Source organism: Diachasmimorpha longicaudata, chromosome 15, assembly GCF_034640455.1.
Source record: "Diachasmimorpha longicaudata isolate KC_UGA_2023 chromosome 15, iyDiaLong2, whole genome shotgun sequence".
In the NCBI taxonomy this organism is placed as follows: domain Eukaryota; kingdom Metazoa; phylum Arthropoda; class Insecta; order Hymenoptera; family Braconidae; genus Diachasmimorpha; species Diachasmimorpha longicaudata.
In genome coordinates, this window is record NC_087239.1 from 4,704,734 (window position 1) to 4,725,163 (window position 20,430).

At 38.4% G+C, this 20,430-nt stretch overlaps 1 protein-coding gene across 46 annotated transcripts in view; it reads right to left on the minus strand.

The window, feature by feature from the left end:
- Positions 1-165: 165 nt before the first annotated feature.
- LOC135169415 (MAP7 domain-containing protein 2-like) overlaps positions 166-20,430 on the minus strand; it is a 76,092-nt gene continuing 55,827 nt past the window's right edge. For 20 of the 46 annotated variants that reach the window (XM_064134409.1, XM_064134406.1, XM_064134400.1 and 17 more), the window contains 14 exons: positions 16,670-16,738; positions 14,263-14,322; positions 13,438-13,503; positions 12,792-12,981; positions 12,092-12,438; positions 10,634-10,816; positions 8,503-8,952; positions 7,212-7,391; positions 5,543-6,168; positions 5,076-5,317; positions 4,864-4,990; positions 4,274-4,608; positions 2,211-2,467; positions 166-1,939 (listed from right to left, as the gene is read on the minus strand). In XM_064134409.1, the coding sequence (XP_063990479.1) occupies positions 1,926-1,939; positions 2,211-2,467; positions 4,274-4,608; positions 4,864-4,990; positions 5,076-5,317; positions 5,543-6,168; positions 7,212-7,391; positions 8,503-8,952; positions 10,634-10,816; positions 12,092-12,438; positions 12,792-12,981; positions 13,438-13,503; positions 14,263-14,322; positions 16,670-16,738 (3,146 nt within the window). In that variant the 3' untranslated portion in view covers positions 166-1,925. The remainder of the gene's footprint in view (positions 1,940-2,210; positions 2,468-4,273; positions 4,609-4,863; positions 4,991-5,075; positions 5,318-5,542; positions 6,169-7,211; positions 7,392-8,502; positions 8,953-10,633; positions 10,817-12,091; positions 12,439-12,791; positions 12,982-13,437; positions 13,504-14,262; positions 14,323-16,669; positions 16,739-20,430) is intronic. The other 26 variants (XM_064134419.1, XM_064134423.1, XM_064134424.1 and 23 more) reach the window with 8 other exon arrangements.

Consider the following 20,430-nt stretch of genomic DNA (forward strand, 5'->3'; position numbering starts at 1 on the left):
TAAGCTCACATTTCCTCCCTCTGTCAACGTATAACCTACAAAAATATGATCTCTCTCTGGATGTCCAATACCAATCAGCAATTCTTTTTTTATTTCCCCACTAATTAATGGAACAGTGATTAACAAATTCCTCAAATACATACGTCGGTACAACCAATCAACATCTCCAGTAGTAAGTATTTATTACATACAAGCATTTTTTTTTACAATATGTGATATTTTCATTTCGCAGACATGATCGATGTTTAATCCTGATTAACCTGTTCTCTCACATTAATAATCATTTTCACGTATTCTATCGACACCATCTTAATTAGATTACAGGAAGATTAATTCTGCCACTTTATCGATCTAACCTTCCATATCCACAATGTACAATCAATACATTTAACCAATTGAAAGAGAAAAAAAGGATGAAAATTATTAAGCGAATTTAATTCACTCCGCAAATAAAAATGCTTCCACTATAAAAGTCGTATAGACATTTGATTTTAACAATGTTTACGATGAATAATAAAAAACATAACAATTTCCCCTACACATCCCAAATAATCTCTCTCATTAAATCCCTGATAGGGATAATTGAAGGTGTTACATGACGTGTTACTTTATCATTAATAAATAGCCACTGATTAATCATGAATCTTTATTGATTTAAAAAATTAGGATATCGTGGATAATTAACAATTCTCATTAGCATTGATCATTGCTCTACCCCTGGATGCCGTATTATCTCAAATTTCCATTGAACGACCATCGACTAGGCCAAATGTTATCAATAATCCTCAATGAAAATAAATCATCTAGCAGTGACTATTCACGGCGATTTCTTCATTCACATTTAGATCCACTTGTTCCAACTACATTGTTTCTTTTTCATAAATTGTCTCTTACGTACGTCGCACGATAATTATTTATCCCTGGATGAATGACAACAGAGAGAATAATTAAAAAACGTTGAATCACTTGACTAGTGAGCGCACGCCCCGAAATACAGTACGGAAGATTTTTTTTTTTAATTTCACTCGTTTATCATTATTATTCTTTATTACTGATTAATTTAAAAAATGAACAGTGTCTTGATAATCGTGATCTGATAGTTTTTTTTCATTGACAACTGATGATCGAGAAGAAAAATCGTACTAATTCCATAATCATTTCTGTTAGACGAATGTTTTTGACAATATTGTGCTAATGTTTGTGAAAAAATTGCTTTAAAATATACAATTTTCATTCTCTCCTTATTAAAATGACAATTGTCGAGTTTTTCATACACAGATGACTCGAATGACTCGAATGAACGAAAAGGACAATTAATTTAACGAAATATTTGTTACATACACTAGAGTACAGTGTGTTTGCGTAGTGTGAATGTGTAATATATTTTTTAAATTTTTTTATCAATCGAATAGGTTATAAATAGGCATTATCCCATCAATATATATTTTTTTTTCTCTAAAAAGTTAGTTTAGTGTCTGTAAGCATTTAATTACTATGACGAGCATAATCTGACGTCTATGTTTGCCACTGTATAGGTATAATAATTCAAATTAACATTATATATTATTTTACATTTCTTCCTCGTATCTCCTGCAAATGTTTCCTGGTGAGGAGAGTATCAATATTTTATATTCTATACGTTAAACGTTCTTCATGGGGTTGAGGGGGGGCCAGCAGCTCCAGCAGTCGCTGTCATTCCAATTTTATTTTGTCGAGGTTATTTGGGTAATCACCGTCTCTTTATTTACACTTCTCATTCCTCCAACTTTTCCTATCGATCACTCATTATTGCTCATTATATCGATCGTGATTTTGACGATTAAAACCGTCGTTGGGATACCTAAACGCTTGCCAGGGGCAAACTGGTAATTCCAGTGGTTTTTATCTCTTCATTCTTCATCATCAAAGTATTTTTTTAATGACTTTTATGATAGAAGATCTGCAACAAATGGGAAATTAAATCATAACAATGATAGTTGATCAATTATTACGAAGACCTTTGTATTTTTGAAAGCTCTGAGAATTAAATCGACTCAAGAATAGATTTATTTTGTATTTTTCAGACTAATGAAATTTACATAATAAAATAATGAAAAAAATTTGAATATTAAAATATTCTGAACTCATTCTTCGTTTATTTAAATACCTTGGATATTCTTGAACCACTTAACCTCTTTCTCACTACCTCAAAATTATCTAACGCTTATTACCTGGTAATTGATTATTATCTTGTGTCTTGTTGTTGGTGAAATTATCCTGGAACGGATTAGTATTGGCATTTGTCGCTGCAGGCACAAAGGGGTTGACCATGGGAGTAAAGGGCATTGCCCCTGGATTTAAATTTGAGTTGAGGGAATCCTCGTTGGATAAATTCGTCGACATCTCCAGTATCGGACCCTTATTGCTATTACTCAGTGTATCAAACTCTGATAGGTCTAACAGGTTGTTCGTGACGTTGTTTTGCTTTCTATAAAATCAACGCCCCAAAATCATAATGTAAACAAAGAAAAAAGTATAACCAAGCATCTATACTAGGCTTCTAATTGTAAAACTGAATCCACATATTTCTCTATTTTTTTTCAATTTCTTTGAGTTCCTAGTGACCCTACGATTATGAGTACACGGCAAAAGTAGGCAGTAGGTACATGAGTACGAGGATGACGAGTCATCAGAAGCACAAAATTAATTAAAGAACAGAATTAATTGATAGGAGAGAAATGGGAAATTCAAAGAGTGCATGCAAGCCTATCTAGCACTAGATCCCCTGAACTTAAATGAAAAATGAAGATCCTAAGGTACTTCCGCAGTCTCAAGCCCATTTACAATTGTTATTTGGCTCAGGGTGCTTCATTGTTCATGACCACAGGTATCCTGAGGTGTTATAAAAAATGGAGAATATCCAGGATATTTTTGGAGGTTATACATTGGAGGATGGGACGTCATAACTAGGTTAGAGTGCCCTATCTCCATCTCCACCCAGATATTTTGTAGAACCTACTACAGAAGTACCTTAAATGGCTCAGATGATAGATGTGACAGTAAGGAACGATTTCTGTGAGTTCAGCAAAGAGAGTCATTTAATTTTTAAGACACAGACATCACCTCAATTTCCTCAATTGAAATGACAAAAAAATATCCACCAATTTCTCCTTTGCTAAACCCTCAATGAAATTATGTACAATCTCCATGATGATTAATTATCATTTATACTATTCAACTGACTTTACATTATGTACATTAAAAAATATAAGACTAAACCCTTGTCGAATGATCACTATTAATTCATCATCATGATCAAATACCACAGGTATGGTTTATCCGGCGTCTCCCCTTCACATAACTCTTTATTACGACATAAATCTTGATATTTAACAGCAATAAATAGACGCTCATTATTAATTGTTAGCTTCAATAGTTTACAGGTGGTAACAAGCGATCTATTGTACCTAACAACATTAGTTAACATTCCAATCGCTGTTTAATATCAATTACAAAATATATGAATAATCGAGTATTTTTAATATAATACACAATGACATAAAAGTGATTCAACAATTATTATCCATTGGTTAATGCACATAGCAGTCAATTCGCAGACTTGTGATTATAGAGATATTATTTTCTGTTAATTCAATTAATTATTCTGACTACTTTTGCAATGTACAGTACAAGAACAGTGAACACTTCACTGGCAACATTTTTATTTATCAGGCAGTATCTGTTATTTCAATCGTTATTCATTATCTAATAAATAAATAGCGTACATCGTTATGTGTCGATCAAGTGGACGAATACAAATAGCTGTTTTTAATATATCGAAATTATCTAGTTATCAAGCACCTCCATTGAACAAACTTTCCGGGAAAATTGTTTGATTTTTATTCCCAGTGCACTAGATTATTTAATCAGCAATTGAAACGGTAATTTCATAGCTAATTCAACGATTGACAAATTTGTTAATAGACGATTCAATGACATATCGATTAAATAATACTATTTGAGATTAATTGGCAAAATTGTCATGATGATGATAATGGAAATATTGTGTCCATTATTGTTCACGGGATGAAAAATGAAAAAAAAATTTTGAACAATTAATCGAGGATAATTAAGCAATTTTCGAGTCATTAAAATTTGAATGGAGATATTCACGATAACTTCATGATGGCGTTAAAAAAAAAAAATCATGCGCCCTTTACCGTGTAAGCGACGGTCATAAATCATTTGTTTTTCCATTTTAATTTTTCACTTTCTCTTGATTGTTCATACTTACACAGTTGCATTGTCCAGTGTGATTTGACTGCTGATACCATTGCCATGATTCGTATGATGTCCGTTCAATTCTCCCTCAACATTGCTCTGATTATTCTCGAGAAGTGCTTTGTTAATGTCATTTATGCCATTGCTGTGCGTTGTACCATTACGCACAATGTCTGGGGGGCTGTTATTGCCGGGATGATTATCCTGCTGCTCAGCGTTTATTAATTGTTGAGTTGCTTCAGAGATTAGACTCGCCGTCATAACATCCTCGGTTTTGTTTCCCGGCATTGGCTTGCACTCGTCACTGGGACTCTCGTCTTTTGATTTATCACCGTCACCGTTATCACCCTGAAATAATTTCTCTCCTTTATTTACTATTATCTAAAATTTTTTTTAATTAATTTCAAATTCGAAGAATACAACGTAAATTTACAAATTTTATGATCGACTTTCTAGATTCAGTTAATTATCGATTAAACTCCCATTTCTTGTGGGTAATTAATCTCAGATGAGGCCTGAATTTGGAATCAAAAAAATTTCCATCACGCCCTAGAAACGCCAACGAATTCAAGAGTAATTTCACAAAACCCATAATGCATTCACCTTTGTTGTCGTATTAGCCTGATTATTTCCACCCCGAGTGCGCTTCATAATAGCCTCTACTCGTTTACGTCTGGCAATGCGCTCCTCCTCCTCCTTTTTCAGTCGCTCAACCATCTCGAGCCGTTGTCTGGAGAGATGGAGAAATAAAAGAGCCATTAAAATCACTAGAATAAACAGATTAAATTCATTATAATCGATGAGAGAGTACGTACTTCTCAGCTTCCTCCCTGGCTTTGCGCTCGGCTTCCTCTTTCTCGAGTTTCTGTCGTGCCTCCTCCTCGCGCCTCTTTCGATCCTCCTCCTCGCGACGTTTGGCATCCTCGATTGCCAGCTGAAGCCTCTGCTCCTCCGCTTCGCGAGCCTCACTGGCCAAACGAAGGGTTTCCTCCTCCAAGCGACGCTGCTCCTCTTCCTCGGCGCGCTGTCTCTCCATCTCGAGGCGTTCCTCTTCCTCCTGGGGGAGAAAAAACATTGATTTCACTGGGAGGTGGGAGTGGGCGATGGAGAGAGCCTCTCTCTCTCTCTCTTTATCCATAATGTTAAACAATATAACATGTCAATAGTACATCTTTTGTCCAGTAAAAAAGGAATTAAAGCCACTAGGGCTCCTTAAAAACTTTCAACTTCATTTAACCTCGATAAACAATCAGGAATTAATCATTTAACAAATTAAGCATACCAAGCGCTGTCGTTCGATTTCCGCCTCCTTCTCTGCCTGTTCACGTGCAAGCCTTCTGCGCTCTGCCAGGGCCGCCTTGGCCTCCTCCTCAGTGGTAATTCTGATCTTAGCAATCATCGAAGCAGACATATCAACTATCTCCTCAGCATCACTCTCGGTCTTCTGCTCAGCTTCTGGAGACGATTTTTTATCTTCAATTTCCTCCTTGGCTGGAGCTGAAGTTACGTCCTGAGTGGACTCGGCCACTGTAATTGCCTCCACCGAAGTGACACTCTCGACAGTGGAATTATTTGTCTCAGCTGTGTCCTGACATTTCTCACTTCCCTGATCCCTCTTCTCCTCAACCTCCTCCTCAACTTTAATTTCCCCTACTTCCTTGCTGTAGTTCTTTATTATCTCAGTCGTGTTCTGACGTATCAGGGGCGGTTGCTCGCTACCCGGACTCTGGAGAGGTGTTGCTTTGGGGGTGACACGGGGTGAGGCTTTTGCACTCTTTATCAATCTGTCACCCGGCTTCCTCGGGGTCTCGGCGCTTGTTCGCGGTGTTGAGGGTTTCTTTGGAGTCGTGTGAACCTTTGGCAGGGGGGGCTTCGAGTCCTTTGTCGCAGCCTTTACTTCGCCCAGGTCTGAAAATTATTTTGGTAATTTTAAGGATTTATTTTCGAAAATATTGAGGTTTTGCATGATTTGTTGGTGAGATGATTGAGGAATCAATTCCGAAATTACGTGAAAATTTATTAAAATTTATCTTCAGTGAAACCCTTGAATTTTTCTTCCAATTTTTAGAAATTTATTTATTCATTTTTTATCGAAAAATTGAACAGAAAAATATGGGACACTCAAGCACGGATATTCCTACCTGACATATGTCGATAGAAAAGGCTGTATGGAGAATTAAAATTCTACTGATTTTTTATTCTATAAAACATTCTGCAATTAGAGGAGCCCAATAGAAATTCAATGGTTTTTTAATGAACTTTGATTTGCTGGGACATATGACATCACTCCGTTAATCATCCCACGGTGTTCCAAATCAAGAAATGACGACTGTTTTCAATTTGTATTTACATGTGCAATAGCTGAAATAAATTGAACCAGCAAAATAAAAGAATTGAAATAAAATAATAAAATGAAAAAATAAAAATTAAGCAAAGCTTGAGTGTAAATAAAAATGGAGAGTAGTTGTGATAGAAAGCACTGATGATAAATAATCTCAACAACATAGTTTCGGTGATCTGTTCTGTGCTGTGGAAACGATTCCTTCAATTAAATTAACTTCATTGTTTTTTATTTTAGAGTGTGATCCACCCGTCGTGAATTCATTGCCATCATATTCAGCGAGGTGATCTCGTTAAGATATTAATTAGAAAATCTGTCTGTGAAAATAATTTTTTTTACAGGAAAAAATGACAATTTCTTGTTCAAGTGTTCTGTTAAAAAAATCTCTAGGAAACATGAAATTTTTCTGTAAAAGCTCTACATTCTCTGAATATTTAAAAACTATTTTATGAATTAATATTAAAAGAGCCTCAGATATTCTCTACAAACATCTCAGACTGTTTTTTTCACCAGAAAAATCTTCAAACTCTTCACGTGATCACAATATGCCAACAATAATAGCAATGAAAACCTCTTGTTGTCTTTTGTAAAAATGTTTTTCCATGCTCACTGTTTCTCTCTGTGACTGTAACACCAGTTCCGGCAATAGAAGCTGGTCGCGGACGTCGCGGTGTCGATGTTCGTGGACGCAGATTGACGTTACTGCTGGCCACACTGCTGCCACTCTGTTGACTCATGGAGCTGTGGGGTCTTGATGGACTGTTCGGTGTCACCTCACCACTACGTACACCTATGCATCCAGTTGAATGGAATTCCACGGTAAAGAGGCATGTTTTTTTTGTCGAGGTAATTTATGCTTTTTAATGGCACTTGGTTCCCAGTGTTACATACGCCATTTAACAACAGATCATTCAACTTGATTTCTAATTTTTAAATTTCGTTTTTGCGAGACAGTTCTTGGACCACTGTACTTCGGAAAATAAATAAAACCCACCACCAGTTGGGTGCTGTTTGATTGTGTTGGATGTCGAAGAATTAATCCGCAAAATCAAAAGAGGTAATTGAAAATTATACGGAATTATAATTACTTTTAAAGAAAGAGAAAAATTGGAAGGGAAATTGCACATTAAAATACAAGTTTGTCCAATTTAATTGGGAATTTTTATTAAATAGTTTGTGGTCACCTTACCGAGTAGTTTGGAGTTATTTACCGTGATCCCCTCCACCTCGCACTGTGGGAAAGCCTCGTCGTGGGTGGCAGTATTGATAGCGATGTGAGCTTTGTTAATCAATGATTGAAGAGGTCATTCAGTGTTAGGAGAGTACATTAAATTCTCTGGTGTTAGGTGGAGTGTGAGTGACGATAGAGATAAATTCAGGTGAACGTTGTACAATTGTTAGTTTAAAAGTTGCCTTGAAAAACATTTTGTTAAATAAAAATGTTCCAAAATTGCAGCCAAAAAATTTTTGATTCCCCAAGTGCACTGGGGAGTTTCAATGTTGAAAGGAAGAAAATTTTCACTAAACTGCCTGCTAATCATTGATCAACACAAGCTCACTATCGTTCTAGTGAAACTCATGCTCAAGTACTTGCGTACCCAACTCCTCAGCACAACTCAAACATACGCTCTGAGCAGGTTAAATCAACTGCATAACGAATTAAAAGCAATTTACAGTAACAAAACAACGTCTTTCAGTATCAAACACGTATGAACACATCTCCAGATAATGTTTGAATTCTTCATTGTCTTTCAATTTGTCAACCAGACCGTTTGACAGCTCAAAATAATCGTTTTCCTGATCGTACGTGAATGCAATGAAGGCGTCATAATTATGTAAAAAATGCAAAGCCATTGAGATATTAAAACAGAAGAGTTGAGCCCACAAAACCATGTCCTTACCTTGCTGATGCTGATTGATCTGTTCCCTGGCCTTTCTCCTCAATTTTTCAGCCCTAGTGGGCCTAAGTAATGGTACAGCACCCGGTAGTGTGCCCATGCTACGCGAATTATCGGTTCTTTTGAGGGTTTTTGAACCGGGCGCAGCCAAATGCGACATGCTTCGACTCATGCTACTTGCGCCCAAATTCTGTCCCCCATTCTGATGCTGCTGTTGCTCATTAAGAGTGCTCAGCTCATTAATGCGTGGCTTTCGCGGCTGTGAAAGCTGATCCAGTCTCGACATTGAGTAAGTCCTACCTGGTGAACGTGTGAATGCCTTAGCGCTTGAGCTACGCGATGATAAGGGGCCATCGCGTGGCGATGGTATCGTCGGCATCAGATCGGTTCTTCGACGATTAACACGGAGATATACTGAGCTTGGGGTACCCGGTGTTCCATCATTATCATCACCTGAAAGATTTTATTTTTCAATACAGACAACATCTACAGCCAGTGCAGTTACGAATGAGTTTGCCTAGAAAAATAGTTGCAAATTGTCAGGAGTTGAGGGTAAATGGTTGAAGATGATGAGCAGAATGACCTTGAGATGATAATTTATTATTTTTTTGAGGCTCCAGACATATGGCAGACCAATCTCCAATTGCTGCACAGAGAGAGGAGCAAAAACAATCAACATAATCTCTAGAGTTCAGGGGACAATGTAAAGCCTGATCCAAATCGACATCTTGTTCAACCTTTTATCCTTTCTGATTGACAAAGACAAACACAAGGCTTTCCAGGGACAAAATAACTGTTAAATATCGTGGCATCAACTATGAGCATTAGACATCTATGTTAATGATCAAAACGTTGATTCATTCACACAGTTGTTTTTCAAGGGTATGAGGATTGAACAGTACAAAACACTTGTGACAAAGTTCGATGTGGATGGTCTCATTGTCATCGGGACAAAGCCATGGCAATTGTGTGCAAGTTTTGGGTGTTTGGGAGACAACAGGACAAACTTCTTTGGCATGCTCAAGCAGGCAAACTCGTTGGCAGTACGAGTAAACGGAAATAAACGTGAAACGCGAGGGTGGGAAGGAAAAAATTTTTTGATTTGTGACTTTTCTTCGTGTACAATGGGAAAATTAACAGCTGACAGTAGCCATGATGCATGCGATGTTGTGTAATGCCATATGCAACATACGTGATGAGTGTGAAATAATCATAACGATAATTTTATACAGCCATTCGACAAGTCATTCCGGCCTGCTTGTGATAATAATAAGACAAGAACAAAAACCGTTGTTGGAGGATTGTTGATGGGAGGTTAGTTGTCAAGTGATCAGGCTGTTGGTGGTGAATAAATTGGAACCTGAGAGAAGAGATCGCATTTTTCCAACATATTCGATTTTTTCTTCGGATTTTAATGCTTCTACTTGTCGAAAAAGTACTGGGTTGTCATAATCAGTGCTGTTGTCAATTAACGACATCCAGCGAAAGGTTTTTTGACTTGTGAAGTCTCTTGAGGTCAACTTGAAGCTTTCAACGAGTTTCTTCTGGAAATTTTTATGGAATTTTTCTTTTTGTAAAAACAATTAGATTATTCTCTGGATATTATTGTGACAGTAAATAAATTGCAATGCTGTACATTTTGGTAGGAAAAAATTGACCAGATCTAATTATAAAAATCGATAACTTTAATTAGGAGTCTCGTATTACGTAACCCAGAAATTTTGAAACAAACAATCCAGTTTGTTAAAAAATTTCTCCATCTCTCCCAGATATCAAATTACTCTCCACCAATTATTCCACTTCACAACTGAAACTCGTAAATCTCCAGAGTACACCGAGAGAAAAACGAACGAGGCCTCAAATAGTTTTTGTTTGGGTAAAAATAATTGCTAGTTGGAAATAGCCAAAAAGACAGGGTTTTATGTAACGATTTTGGCCAGCGAACAAGCATGACCGAAACAAAAAACCCTCTCCTTGGTTCCCCCAGAATTAATTATTAAAATTCCATCCCAACTAGCCTTATTCCTGACTCAAACAAGACTTAATTGACAAAAACATTTTCTCTCAGTGACTGACAATTTCCTGAATCCCCCGGGATGCTGAATTCCTCGATTTCGTTGAATCGGGCACTCACCGGTGGCCGGACGTTGCACGTAAGGACGCCTAGTATCACAATCCGATTTATCATCGATGTCAAAGATGTCAGTTGTGGGTGGCAGCGATAGGCTGGCCCTTTTATTTTTTGCATGGGTTAAAGAAGGATCGGGACTAGAATTCCAATTGAATACCTCGTACATTGACGAGGACATTCTCATATCTGCGAACAAATTTAACCAACGAAAGAATGATACTTTGTGCTCGTGTTCCTCTGCATCCCCTCGACTCAATTTTATCATCGATATTATTTTAAAATTTCGTGAGTGGAAAATGACGTGAAAATGTGTGATGTGTGCATCGATGCGCAACTAAGGAAGCCGCCTAAACCCGTGTGCATGAATTTTGAGACATGAGTACCTGATGAGTCGTACAGTAGAGTTCCCTTACTCTTACCCACCTGGGGTTGTCTTTCATGGAGATCAATCTAAGGAATCGTTCCCACCCATTCACTTGAGATAGGACTGGAGGAAGGGAATAAGGGGTTGTGGGCAGGGTAAATCCTATGAACATAACCTATAACTGTCAAATTTTGAGAGATCGCGAGAATTTTGAGGTTATGAGCTAACGTGCCATCATGACTGTGGTCCCTTACTGCGCATTGTGGTACGCAGGACGTTGGAAACTGGTTAAACGATGTCTGGGGAACGACAAAAAGGGAAAAGTGGGAACTTTACTGTATCTCATTATGAAACGTGGGTGTATTAATGTCAGTGTTAACTGAAAAAAGAGAAAACATAATAGGGACACAGGGGACAATCAGATTTTGAGGCACAAGTTGTGTGTCTGTCATGCGACTGTCTAGAACTCGAGGTTCTGGACTTTCAGGCCGATCGGGGGATGGCTTGGGGGGTCGAGAACACTGAGCCGAATTTATGACCATTCATAGATAATGTCGAAATCAATGATTCAGTGAGTGAGAAGAAAATAATCTTGATAGAGGAGCAGCCTCTGATAAAAACAATGATTTTTTTAAGTTAACAGTTAAGTTCAGAACAGAAGTTTTGGGAGGATTTCCTGCACACGAATGAACTTCTTGAGAAATCAAAATTAATTTTGGTCTAGATTTTTGGACATTGATTTCCCAAATATGGAATAATAAAAATTTCTGAAGCTTTCACGTCAATAATTCCAATAAAAATCATTCTGTTCTCTAGTCTCAATGACATTTGATAACATGATTCGTAGAAGGTATGAAGTACAAATAACTAGCAAAACTCCAAGCTCTACCATTGATAGATAATCGTACCTGTCTTGAAGTCAGACAATCTCTCCAACAGCGTCGAGACTCACATAACATATCAACAGTAACAATAACGAATTTAATTTTAAAATTATACTGACAAATCCGACCTTATCGAGTCGCCGCGAATTCGGCCCAGGCTGTGACCTCTGGCGCAAGGAAAAACAAATCCAATGATAAAGGATAAAGTCCTACCTTCGCCGGGTTTGCGATCAAGGCCACCGGCCGAGGTGGCCCGTTTCTTGCTGCCGTCCAGCTCTCGCTCGGAGGATCGCCTGGTGAGGGGCTGAGCAGCTGGAAACATCATGACATTGGTCGTCGATGTTGCCCGCCTGGTGCCCCAGAATGATGAACCACCGGTGTCCGCTGGCTCCAGCATACGTGGAGTTGAACTACCGAATGCAAAGACAATATGCGATCTCTCGTTCTTCTTCTTGGCTTCTATACGCGCCTCGCGTTCCTGATTCTTACGGAGGATAGCCTCTCTTCTCTCTCGTTCTGCCTCGTATATGAGACGCTTTCGCTCTTCCACTTGGGTCCTTCTGCCAGGGCAATATTTATTCATTGATGAATTTATAAAAAAAATGTGGTGGAAATTGTTTTTAAGAAATTACATTTTTTTTCCCTGAACAATGATTTTCTGACTGTCGGGGATATTATTATTATTTCAACTCTCGTTGAAATTGTTGAACTGTTAAAAAAATATTTTGAATATAGAAACATTTGTCAATATTTAAAGAAATGTGAGTTAAGAATTTAATATTAAACCGACAGTGTAAATAAATCTTATGTACAGATCTCAACATTTTGAATAATAATAAAAAATTATATATTTTGAGAAACTGATCAAATACCCATCAATAATTTATAATAATAAAAATATATTTTTATTTACCTATCCATGTCTCTCGACCTCAGCTCATCAATGCGCCTCCTCCGTTCCTCCTCCCTCTGCTCCCTGAACCTCTGCGCAGCAAGTGCCTGATTCCTGAGCTCCTCGAGTTTCCTCTGCCTCTCTTCATTCTGCCTCTCCCTCACTAACTTCACCCTGTCTAGGTCCTTGGCACTTCCCGCTGACTCTCGTCCTGCAACAATAGTTCCTCATTCAACTCTTGCGAGGACTCAAATGCTAGATAACAGCGTATGACGTAATAGCTATCACAAGTGTCCCAGTGGACACCTGGTATTGTGTGGGCACACTGATGGATTCATTTATTCAAAGGGAAAATTGTTAACAAATTCATATCAACAAATGGCAAAAGTCAAACTCATCAAATATACATCCGTTGCCTGTCAACGAATGAACGTTTGATGAGACAGCGAAGATCCTGACCAAGTCCTGGCAATCAGAATCTATTCGTTCAGATCAGCTAATCAGCTCCATCAGTGCACGACAGGGGAGACAGCCGAGTGAGGACAGACAGGAGAGAGAATTGGGGAGTCATGCTTGTGAAATTGAAGTGAGAAAAATTAGCAGACAAATGTTAATGGTGAATGTGACAAACGAAATATGTGGCTTAGCTGGCTGATAAATATGGTACCTTGTTTATCATTGGGATGATCACCATCTAGGGAGTCTTCGTCGTAGAGACTGCGACGCTTGGAATCTGTCGAGAATATAAATCATATTGCAAAGATGTGGTGATGGTTATGATGAGGGGAAGGAATTTTTTTAGATGATTTTTGTAGAGGAATGACAATCAGAAAGAAGTCGATGTTCCTCAGCTCATCTTCAGGGATTTTTTTGAAAAAATATTTTTATTATTCCATGGATTCGACTCTTTACGATTCACCACTCCTCTGCAAATTAATATTAGGGATGATATTTCCTAGATTTACACTTAATGACAATGAAAGTATTAGTTAAGGGTTGAGGCATTTGTTTAACTCAAATGAACAAATAAAAAAATTTCACTCCACTCAAAATCATGAGCAGCCTCGCAATCGATTGCCAGGGGATTGATTCTGCCTCATGTGTACGTTTAATTATCTCCGCGGTTCCTTTGCAATCAAGCGGGATTATCGGTGAATTGGTTGCCAACATTCACTGAGAGCAAAACAAACAATTTCTCGAACAAGTTTGTTTACGGCACAATATTGCTACAGCCCACTCAATATTTAATTCAAGGAATTATTTATTTTGATTATTTTTTTATTTTTATTCAGCAGAGAAGACGAAAAAAGTCTTGCCTTAGGTCAAATTAATTATTCAACGAAAATCCATTCAATTAATTCAAACAATTATTATCGTTTATCCGCATTGAGAATCAAATCACACTCATCACTTGATACTCCACTCGATTCGTTATTTTTCATCCAGAATTCATCGACATGCATAAACAAATCCTCATGCCCACCACCGTTACCTGACCAATTCAGCGAGTCCTCGTCACCACCAACATTGGCAAACCAATGCATCGTTTGCTCTGGGGAAAATGGAAAATTCCCTGTGAATTAAAATCATAATCGAACTCGTGTTTGATTCGTGAAACGCGCAATTTCAATTTGTTTAGCGTCGTAACTCGATGAGAACATTATTTCCCCTCGTTGATTATGAGTTTCGAGGTAAAAGTGAATCGAAACCGTCAGAGTTTCACCATTTTTTTCAGACACCACAAACTTCCGAGGAAATAATTGGAGCTCTCGTTAGTGCCATCGAGGGAAATTGATGAGTGGAACGATGACTGGAAATTAAACTGGGAAAAATGCCACTGAGATTTTATAAAACGTGATAGCGACGTTGATGAAACGATTAGAAAAGGCCATCAATTTTTCTCATGATTTTATTGTACATAAAATTCATTGATTTATTTATTTGTTGGCACGAAATGTCGGAGATATTTTTTATTGGAGTTTTTTTGAATTGGAAAACTACAACGAAATCCAATGGAGTGGAATAAAATTCAACGATGAAGTGAAAATGGGATTTATATTCCTATAAATATGCATGTGAGAGTGATTGGTCCTCTCGAAGATTGAATTACACCGGAGGTGATGTCTCGTCAGTGCTGGATGGGTTGTAATCAAGGGAACGTCAAGCCCAAAGCCATTTGCCATGGCAATTGAGAAAATTTGATTTTCCATGGATGACAGACCGAGCGAACCATGCAACAGGCTTTATTTCCGGTTTTCATTAGGAGTTTCCAATTATTGAATACCAAATATCTCCGGCTGTTGTGCGAGAAATAATTTTTCCTTGGAGATGAATGGATTTATATCGAAGTCACCCTCTACCTGTGCCTCCCACCCCTCGGAAAAAATATTTAATATTCAAATTAGCCCGTCGAAAGCCCTTTGAGCTCCGGAATATTCTACTCCACGTCTCAACCCTCAAAGGATCCTCACTTTCCAAGAGAAAAAAAAAACAACTCTTGGGGGAAAAAAATAGGCAATTTTTTCACCACCCGCATCCCTTTTATTTTATTTTCCGGAGTCCGCCTCAAACGCGTTATTTTGTCATGCCACTGGAACCGAAGATGTATGATGTCGTGAGTAAGTCAAGTGGGCGATGTGGGCTCCGAGAAAAGTAGTGAAAAAGCCAGGAAGAAAGGAGAGAAAAGGGAGTGAGAGTTGAAGGAAAAAAAAGTACTCTGGCAAAAGCCGATGATAGAGGGCTCTTATCCCATTGTGTTACCGACCCACTTTCCAACACCCAGGGCTCCACTACCTGGAAATTAACTAATACCCGTGTGTTAGAGGAAATGAGGATTTTTCAGCATTTTTTTAAATCAAGATGTTTGCCTAGGCTCGTAGTTCATTTTCCTTCTCTCGCATTTTTCATCTCCAGTTGTTTTTTTTTACGTAATTGTGGGGTGGGAGGGAGCAATTAGAGTGGAGGGGGTGTATTGGAATGAAAGGAACTCTTCTTACTGGATATCTTACGATTTCTTGAGGAGAGAATTTTAATGAACTGTTGGAGGATAATTATTTCAGGGAAAATTCCAATTTGTTAGACTTTAATTCACAGGCCATTTCCATTTGCTTCATTAGTATAAAATTAGTTTGAGTGGCCATTCGATCTTTGAGGAAATTGCCAATATTATCACTGGACAATCTTCAGCAAAATGTGAGAAATAAATATAATAGTTTGAGGATCATCGATGGAGAGATACGATTGCACTGGTCATTCTTTCCAGAGGTGCTCCGATGAACAAGGGGAAAATATATCTAACAGCATCTGGTGATGGCGTTTATTCCCCGTTTTTATCGAACTTCGATCGATCTCCTATCACGAGACCACCTTTCAGCGCTCGTCACCGGAAAACCCTCTAAGGGATGCATTTTTTTTTCTACAGTAGTTCCTAGGTAACAGTTGAGATGGTATCAAGGATCCAATACGTCTGTGTTCGCTGGGGATTTTCACGGCCATTAGGAAAATTGGGGGTTGTAACCGTGGGGATAGGGAGAGTCCAGGGAGAACTGACTGAGCGTGTAATCATTCTCAATTTTTCTAATGTACTTCGCAATTAAAAAAATCATTGGTCGTATATTACTACGTTTAGCCACATTCAGGATTCTGGGAATGGCTGGAAGACAGCCTGGACAAATGGAAAATAAAATTGTGGCAATTATTAATTTTCTTGTACAATAGAGGCACTTTCATTTTCAGAAATGTGGGGGTAAATAATTTATCAACGACATTACCGCATGATTTTGAGCGTGGAAAGTGTTCTGGTCAATTTCGTGAATAAATAGACACGTGGGGCTATTGTTTCGGGGTTCGGGAGTAAATAGTTAAATAACTATGGGAGTTTAAGTGCTGGTGGTACTCACCCTTCGTGAGAGAGTGGCGATTGTATGCAGAGTTGGACCTTTCGTTGGTTTCCTCTGGAGCGGCTCCGGCTGGAATCAGTAAAAATAGGAATCATTAGATAGGAAAAAATCAAGGGAAAAAATACCAATTCATTATTATTAATTAATTATTATCCGTAAAAAAATCAAAATGAATGCCAAATAATTCAAGGCCGTTGAGATAAAATAAAAACTCTTTTCGTTTTATCAGGATATGCCTCGTTGCCGTGCAGTACCGATGGCCGACAGTTTAATAGCTGGTGAGTCTCAACCCTCGTGCCCTGCCCCTACGAGTTTCCGCCCCCTGCGGCTCACCCGGTGAATATAACTTTAAACTCCTTTGACGAGAAGAAAAAAAAATTTTTTTTCCCACCTTCTCTTCTCGCTTTCGCGTTTTAAATCATTAACGATGTCCACAGCAGTCGAGGTGTGTGGGAAGGGCTCAGCATGATGCTCTGAATATCACGTCATTATTTTTGACACGCTTTGAACATTGAATTCTTCACGAATGACTTGAGCAAGAATGATTATATTTTATTTCACCTCACGAACAAATGTCATTATTTACAGAGATTTTGCTTTATGGGGATAAATCCGACTTATGAATTGTTATTGAAATATTGATTCTTTTGAATAAATTCTTTGTTCTACCCCCTAATAAAAATAATCCTAAGAAATTCTCTTCGTGTAGATGTCAAGCTGAATCCAACTGCACAACATTGACTATTCAAATGCATTTATTACCGAAATAAAAAAAAAATCACGAGTCTAGTGTATTTCCAAGCCATGAATAATTGAATACTCCATATTGCCGGGGAAAGGTCAGGCATTCCTTTGTTCCCAGTTTCGAAAAAAAAAAAATCCCTTAAATGTCAAAACCCATCGAAATTGGTAAATACAACGACGGTGCAGAGCAGTGGATATGATTTATTGAATTGAAGCCCACTCCGCAGTCCCTCCCGACAGACAATAGCCCGTGATTGTGAATGTCGTTGGAATTGATGGAAACTTGGGATTCACTTGCATTGGAGATGGGCAGAATGACGAGATGAAACTTCACGGGAATTTGGATGAGTGCGTCGAGGTATTGAGGCACTTGCCAATGGGAGTGGGGTAGGCAACAGTGTATCATAGGAAAGCCGATCTAATTTCGAATGCAGAACTGTACCGTATGGATTCTTCAAGCCACCTGGGACGTGGGAGACTGGTCCCAGAATGACAAGAACAGAGACAAATTCCATTTGACAGGGAAGTGTGCGATGTGGATGAGGGTAACATAAATACGATGTTAATCGTGGGAACGAGGGAGTGTCAAATAATTTTGGTGAATTTAAGGCATTTGAAGAAAAAAAAATTCATCATAAATAAATTATGTAACCGAGACGTTAATCAATTATCAGGAAAATTCAACGTAGATTTGAATTTCAATTCAAGGTGATAAACTGAACGATCAATATTCAGTCGATTCTGGTGTTGAATATGAAATTTAATCTGCATTGGTTGAATACAAAAATCCCACCTGTCTTGAATTTTCAGTTTGAAAAGATCCATAAAAAAAGGAAAATCGTCTTCAATTTCTTCTTCGAATAGTGTTGCCTGTTCCCAAGGTGTTGGTCCATCTCCCCTGAATTTCCAACTTGCGAATAATTTCCCAGAAAATTGGATTAAAAATCGCAACAGCGGAAACCGCCACTAAATTCTAAATTAAATAATTGAAATCCCTCTGGGGTCCCTAGCCGTCCCCGATCACCTCCAGTGGGATATATCGAACGTCCGGGTTATCCCGGACACACGAGTATCAATCGACAACCTATCATTTCCCCCAGCATCCTGCCCAGATGTTCTGCTCTATTTTGTCATTTTTTTTTTCGCTCAAAATCCGGTTGAAAACGTTCGCTATCAGTGAAGTTATTCCAGGAATTTCCGGATCACTGATCTGCGAGGATCGACCGTGGCTGAAACTGTTTAAAGGGGATAATTCGTATTTCAAATGGAAATGGGCATTGCACATTAGCATTCGATGCACCTCATTCAGCAATTACAATTCGCTGAATGGATGTTGATCGAGCGAATGATCAATGCTGTCAGTACAATCCTATTAGTCAAGTCCTGAATCTCGTGTGTTTGGCCAAGTCTGGCAGGATCTCAGCAAATATCTTGCTAAAGAGATTAGTCTGAGTGGGTCTAACGCATTAATAATTGGGGCACATGTCGTGTATAACTGAATTTTCATCGAAAACTGGAGATATTTCCTTCTCCACGTGTACCCCAAACTGAAAGGAATTTTAGGTATAAATTAAACATCCAGGAGACGAAGATTAATTTTATAATAATAATTAGCCTTCAAAGTCTAATTTTTCCAGCAAAATTTCACCTGAAAGTGGTGGATGGTCATTTTGTCTCACGTTTCCTCCTCTGGAGGTCTAATTTTTATCAAAAATTTCGTTCTATGGAAACAATTTCGGATGCACTGGTGCAACAAAATATCAATTTCATGGGCAGTTGACTATTAATTTTCAGGAGATTGACGGTGAATTTAATTTAGGAGGAATAAAATTACGAAATTTCAACTGCAGAAGGACGAGAGCTCGCCAATTTACTCAGTTTTCAATAACGACATTGGGGGAAGTTTCAGTGGAGCTATGATACGATGAAAATTCCCTTCAGGGAGACAGACATTTAGAAAAAAAAAATACCGAACGCTCTGGAAAAATTCTGGAAAATTCAGATAAAAATTCCGAGAAGCTCTGTAAAAATTTTCGTTTCTAATCAAATTTTTCCCTCCTCTATCTGCTGAATTTAATTGAATTCCTCTCAAGGTCATCTCCAAGCAGACGAGACGAACTCGATAATTCACCTCGACAGTGATATCGTAAACCCCGCGATGAATCGTTTAGCATAAATTAACGTAAAATCAGATGATGTCCTAATCCCGAAGAAGTCATTGGCCCAGCGAAATGCATTCGCGAAATCTCCAGAGAATTATTTTGTGGGAAGGATGAGGCTCCTCTCAGCGGAGGATTAAACCTCCTGCATGGATTTTGCATGAATTTTCGTGTAATGAAATTCTATTGTGCAACAACTCAGACGATGCCCGGTGAGTATAACCACGGTATCCTGGAATCCAAGTGCCCCAGGGGAACTTGGTGGTCCGTCTGGTCGCGTATGTCCCACCTCATTCCTTCTCATAACTTGATCCCTCCAAGCTGGGGGCTCAAGTGGACCCTGTCGCACTTGTGTTGTGCACATTGTGCACCGAGTGCTGCTGGAGTGGGCGCCTTGTGCTCGTGCCAACTTCTAAAACATCACTCGAAAGACGGAGATTTTTTTTTTTTTTCCGGACTCACAGTTTATGATTCTGAAGAGGATGTGAAATACTGCGATAGCTTTTGCATGAAAAGAAAGGAAATAATTCTTAGTTCAGGAGCTGATGAGAATTGGGGAGGGGGGAGGGAGATTTTTTTTTTCTGTTGTTTTTCATCATCCGGAGGAGAGAAATGATTTTCAATTCCCAATGAGATGGTTAAAAATTTGTTGTTTTCTTTAATTTATTCTAGATTACTGATACGTAATATCGTCCGGGATTTTCTTTATTAAAACGCAAATATGAAAACTGCGGAAACAAACGGTAATGCGATTTTCCCAAGTTCAACAACGTGAATTATCAGGTGACGAGCAGACAGTGCTGTGGAAATCCCCGGATATTCGCTGGAGAACAAAAGAAAATCCACGGCACTCCAGAT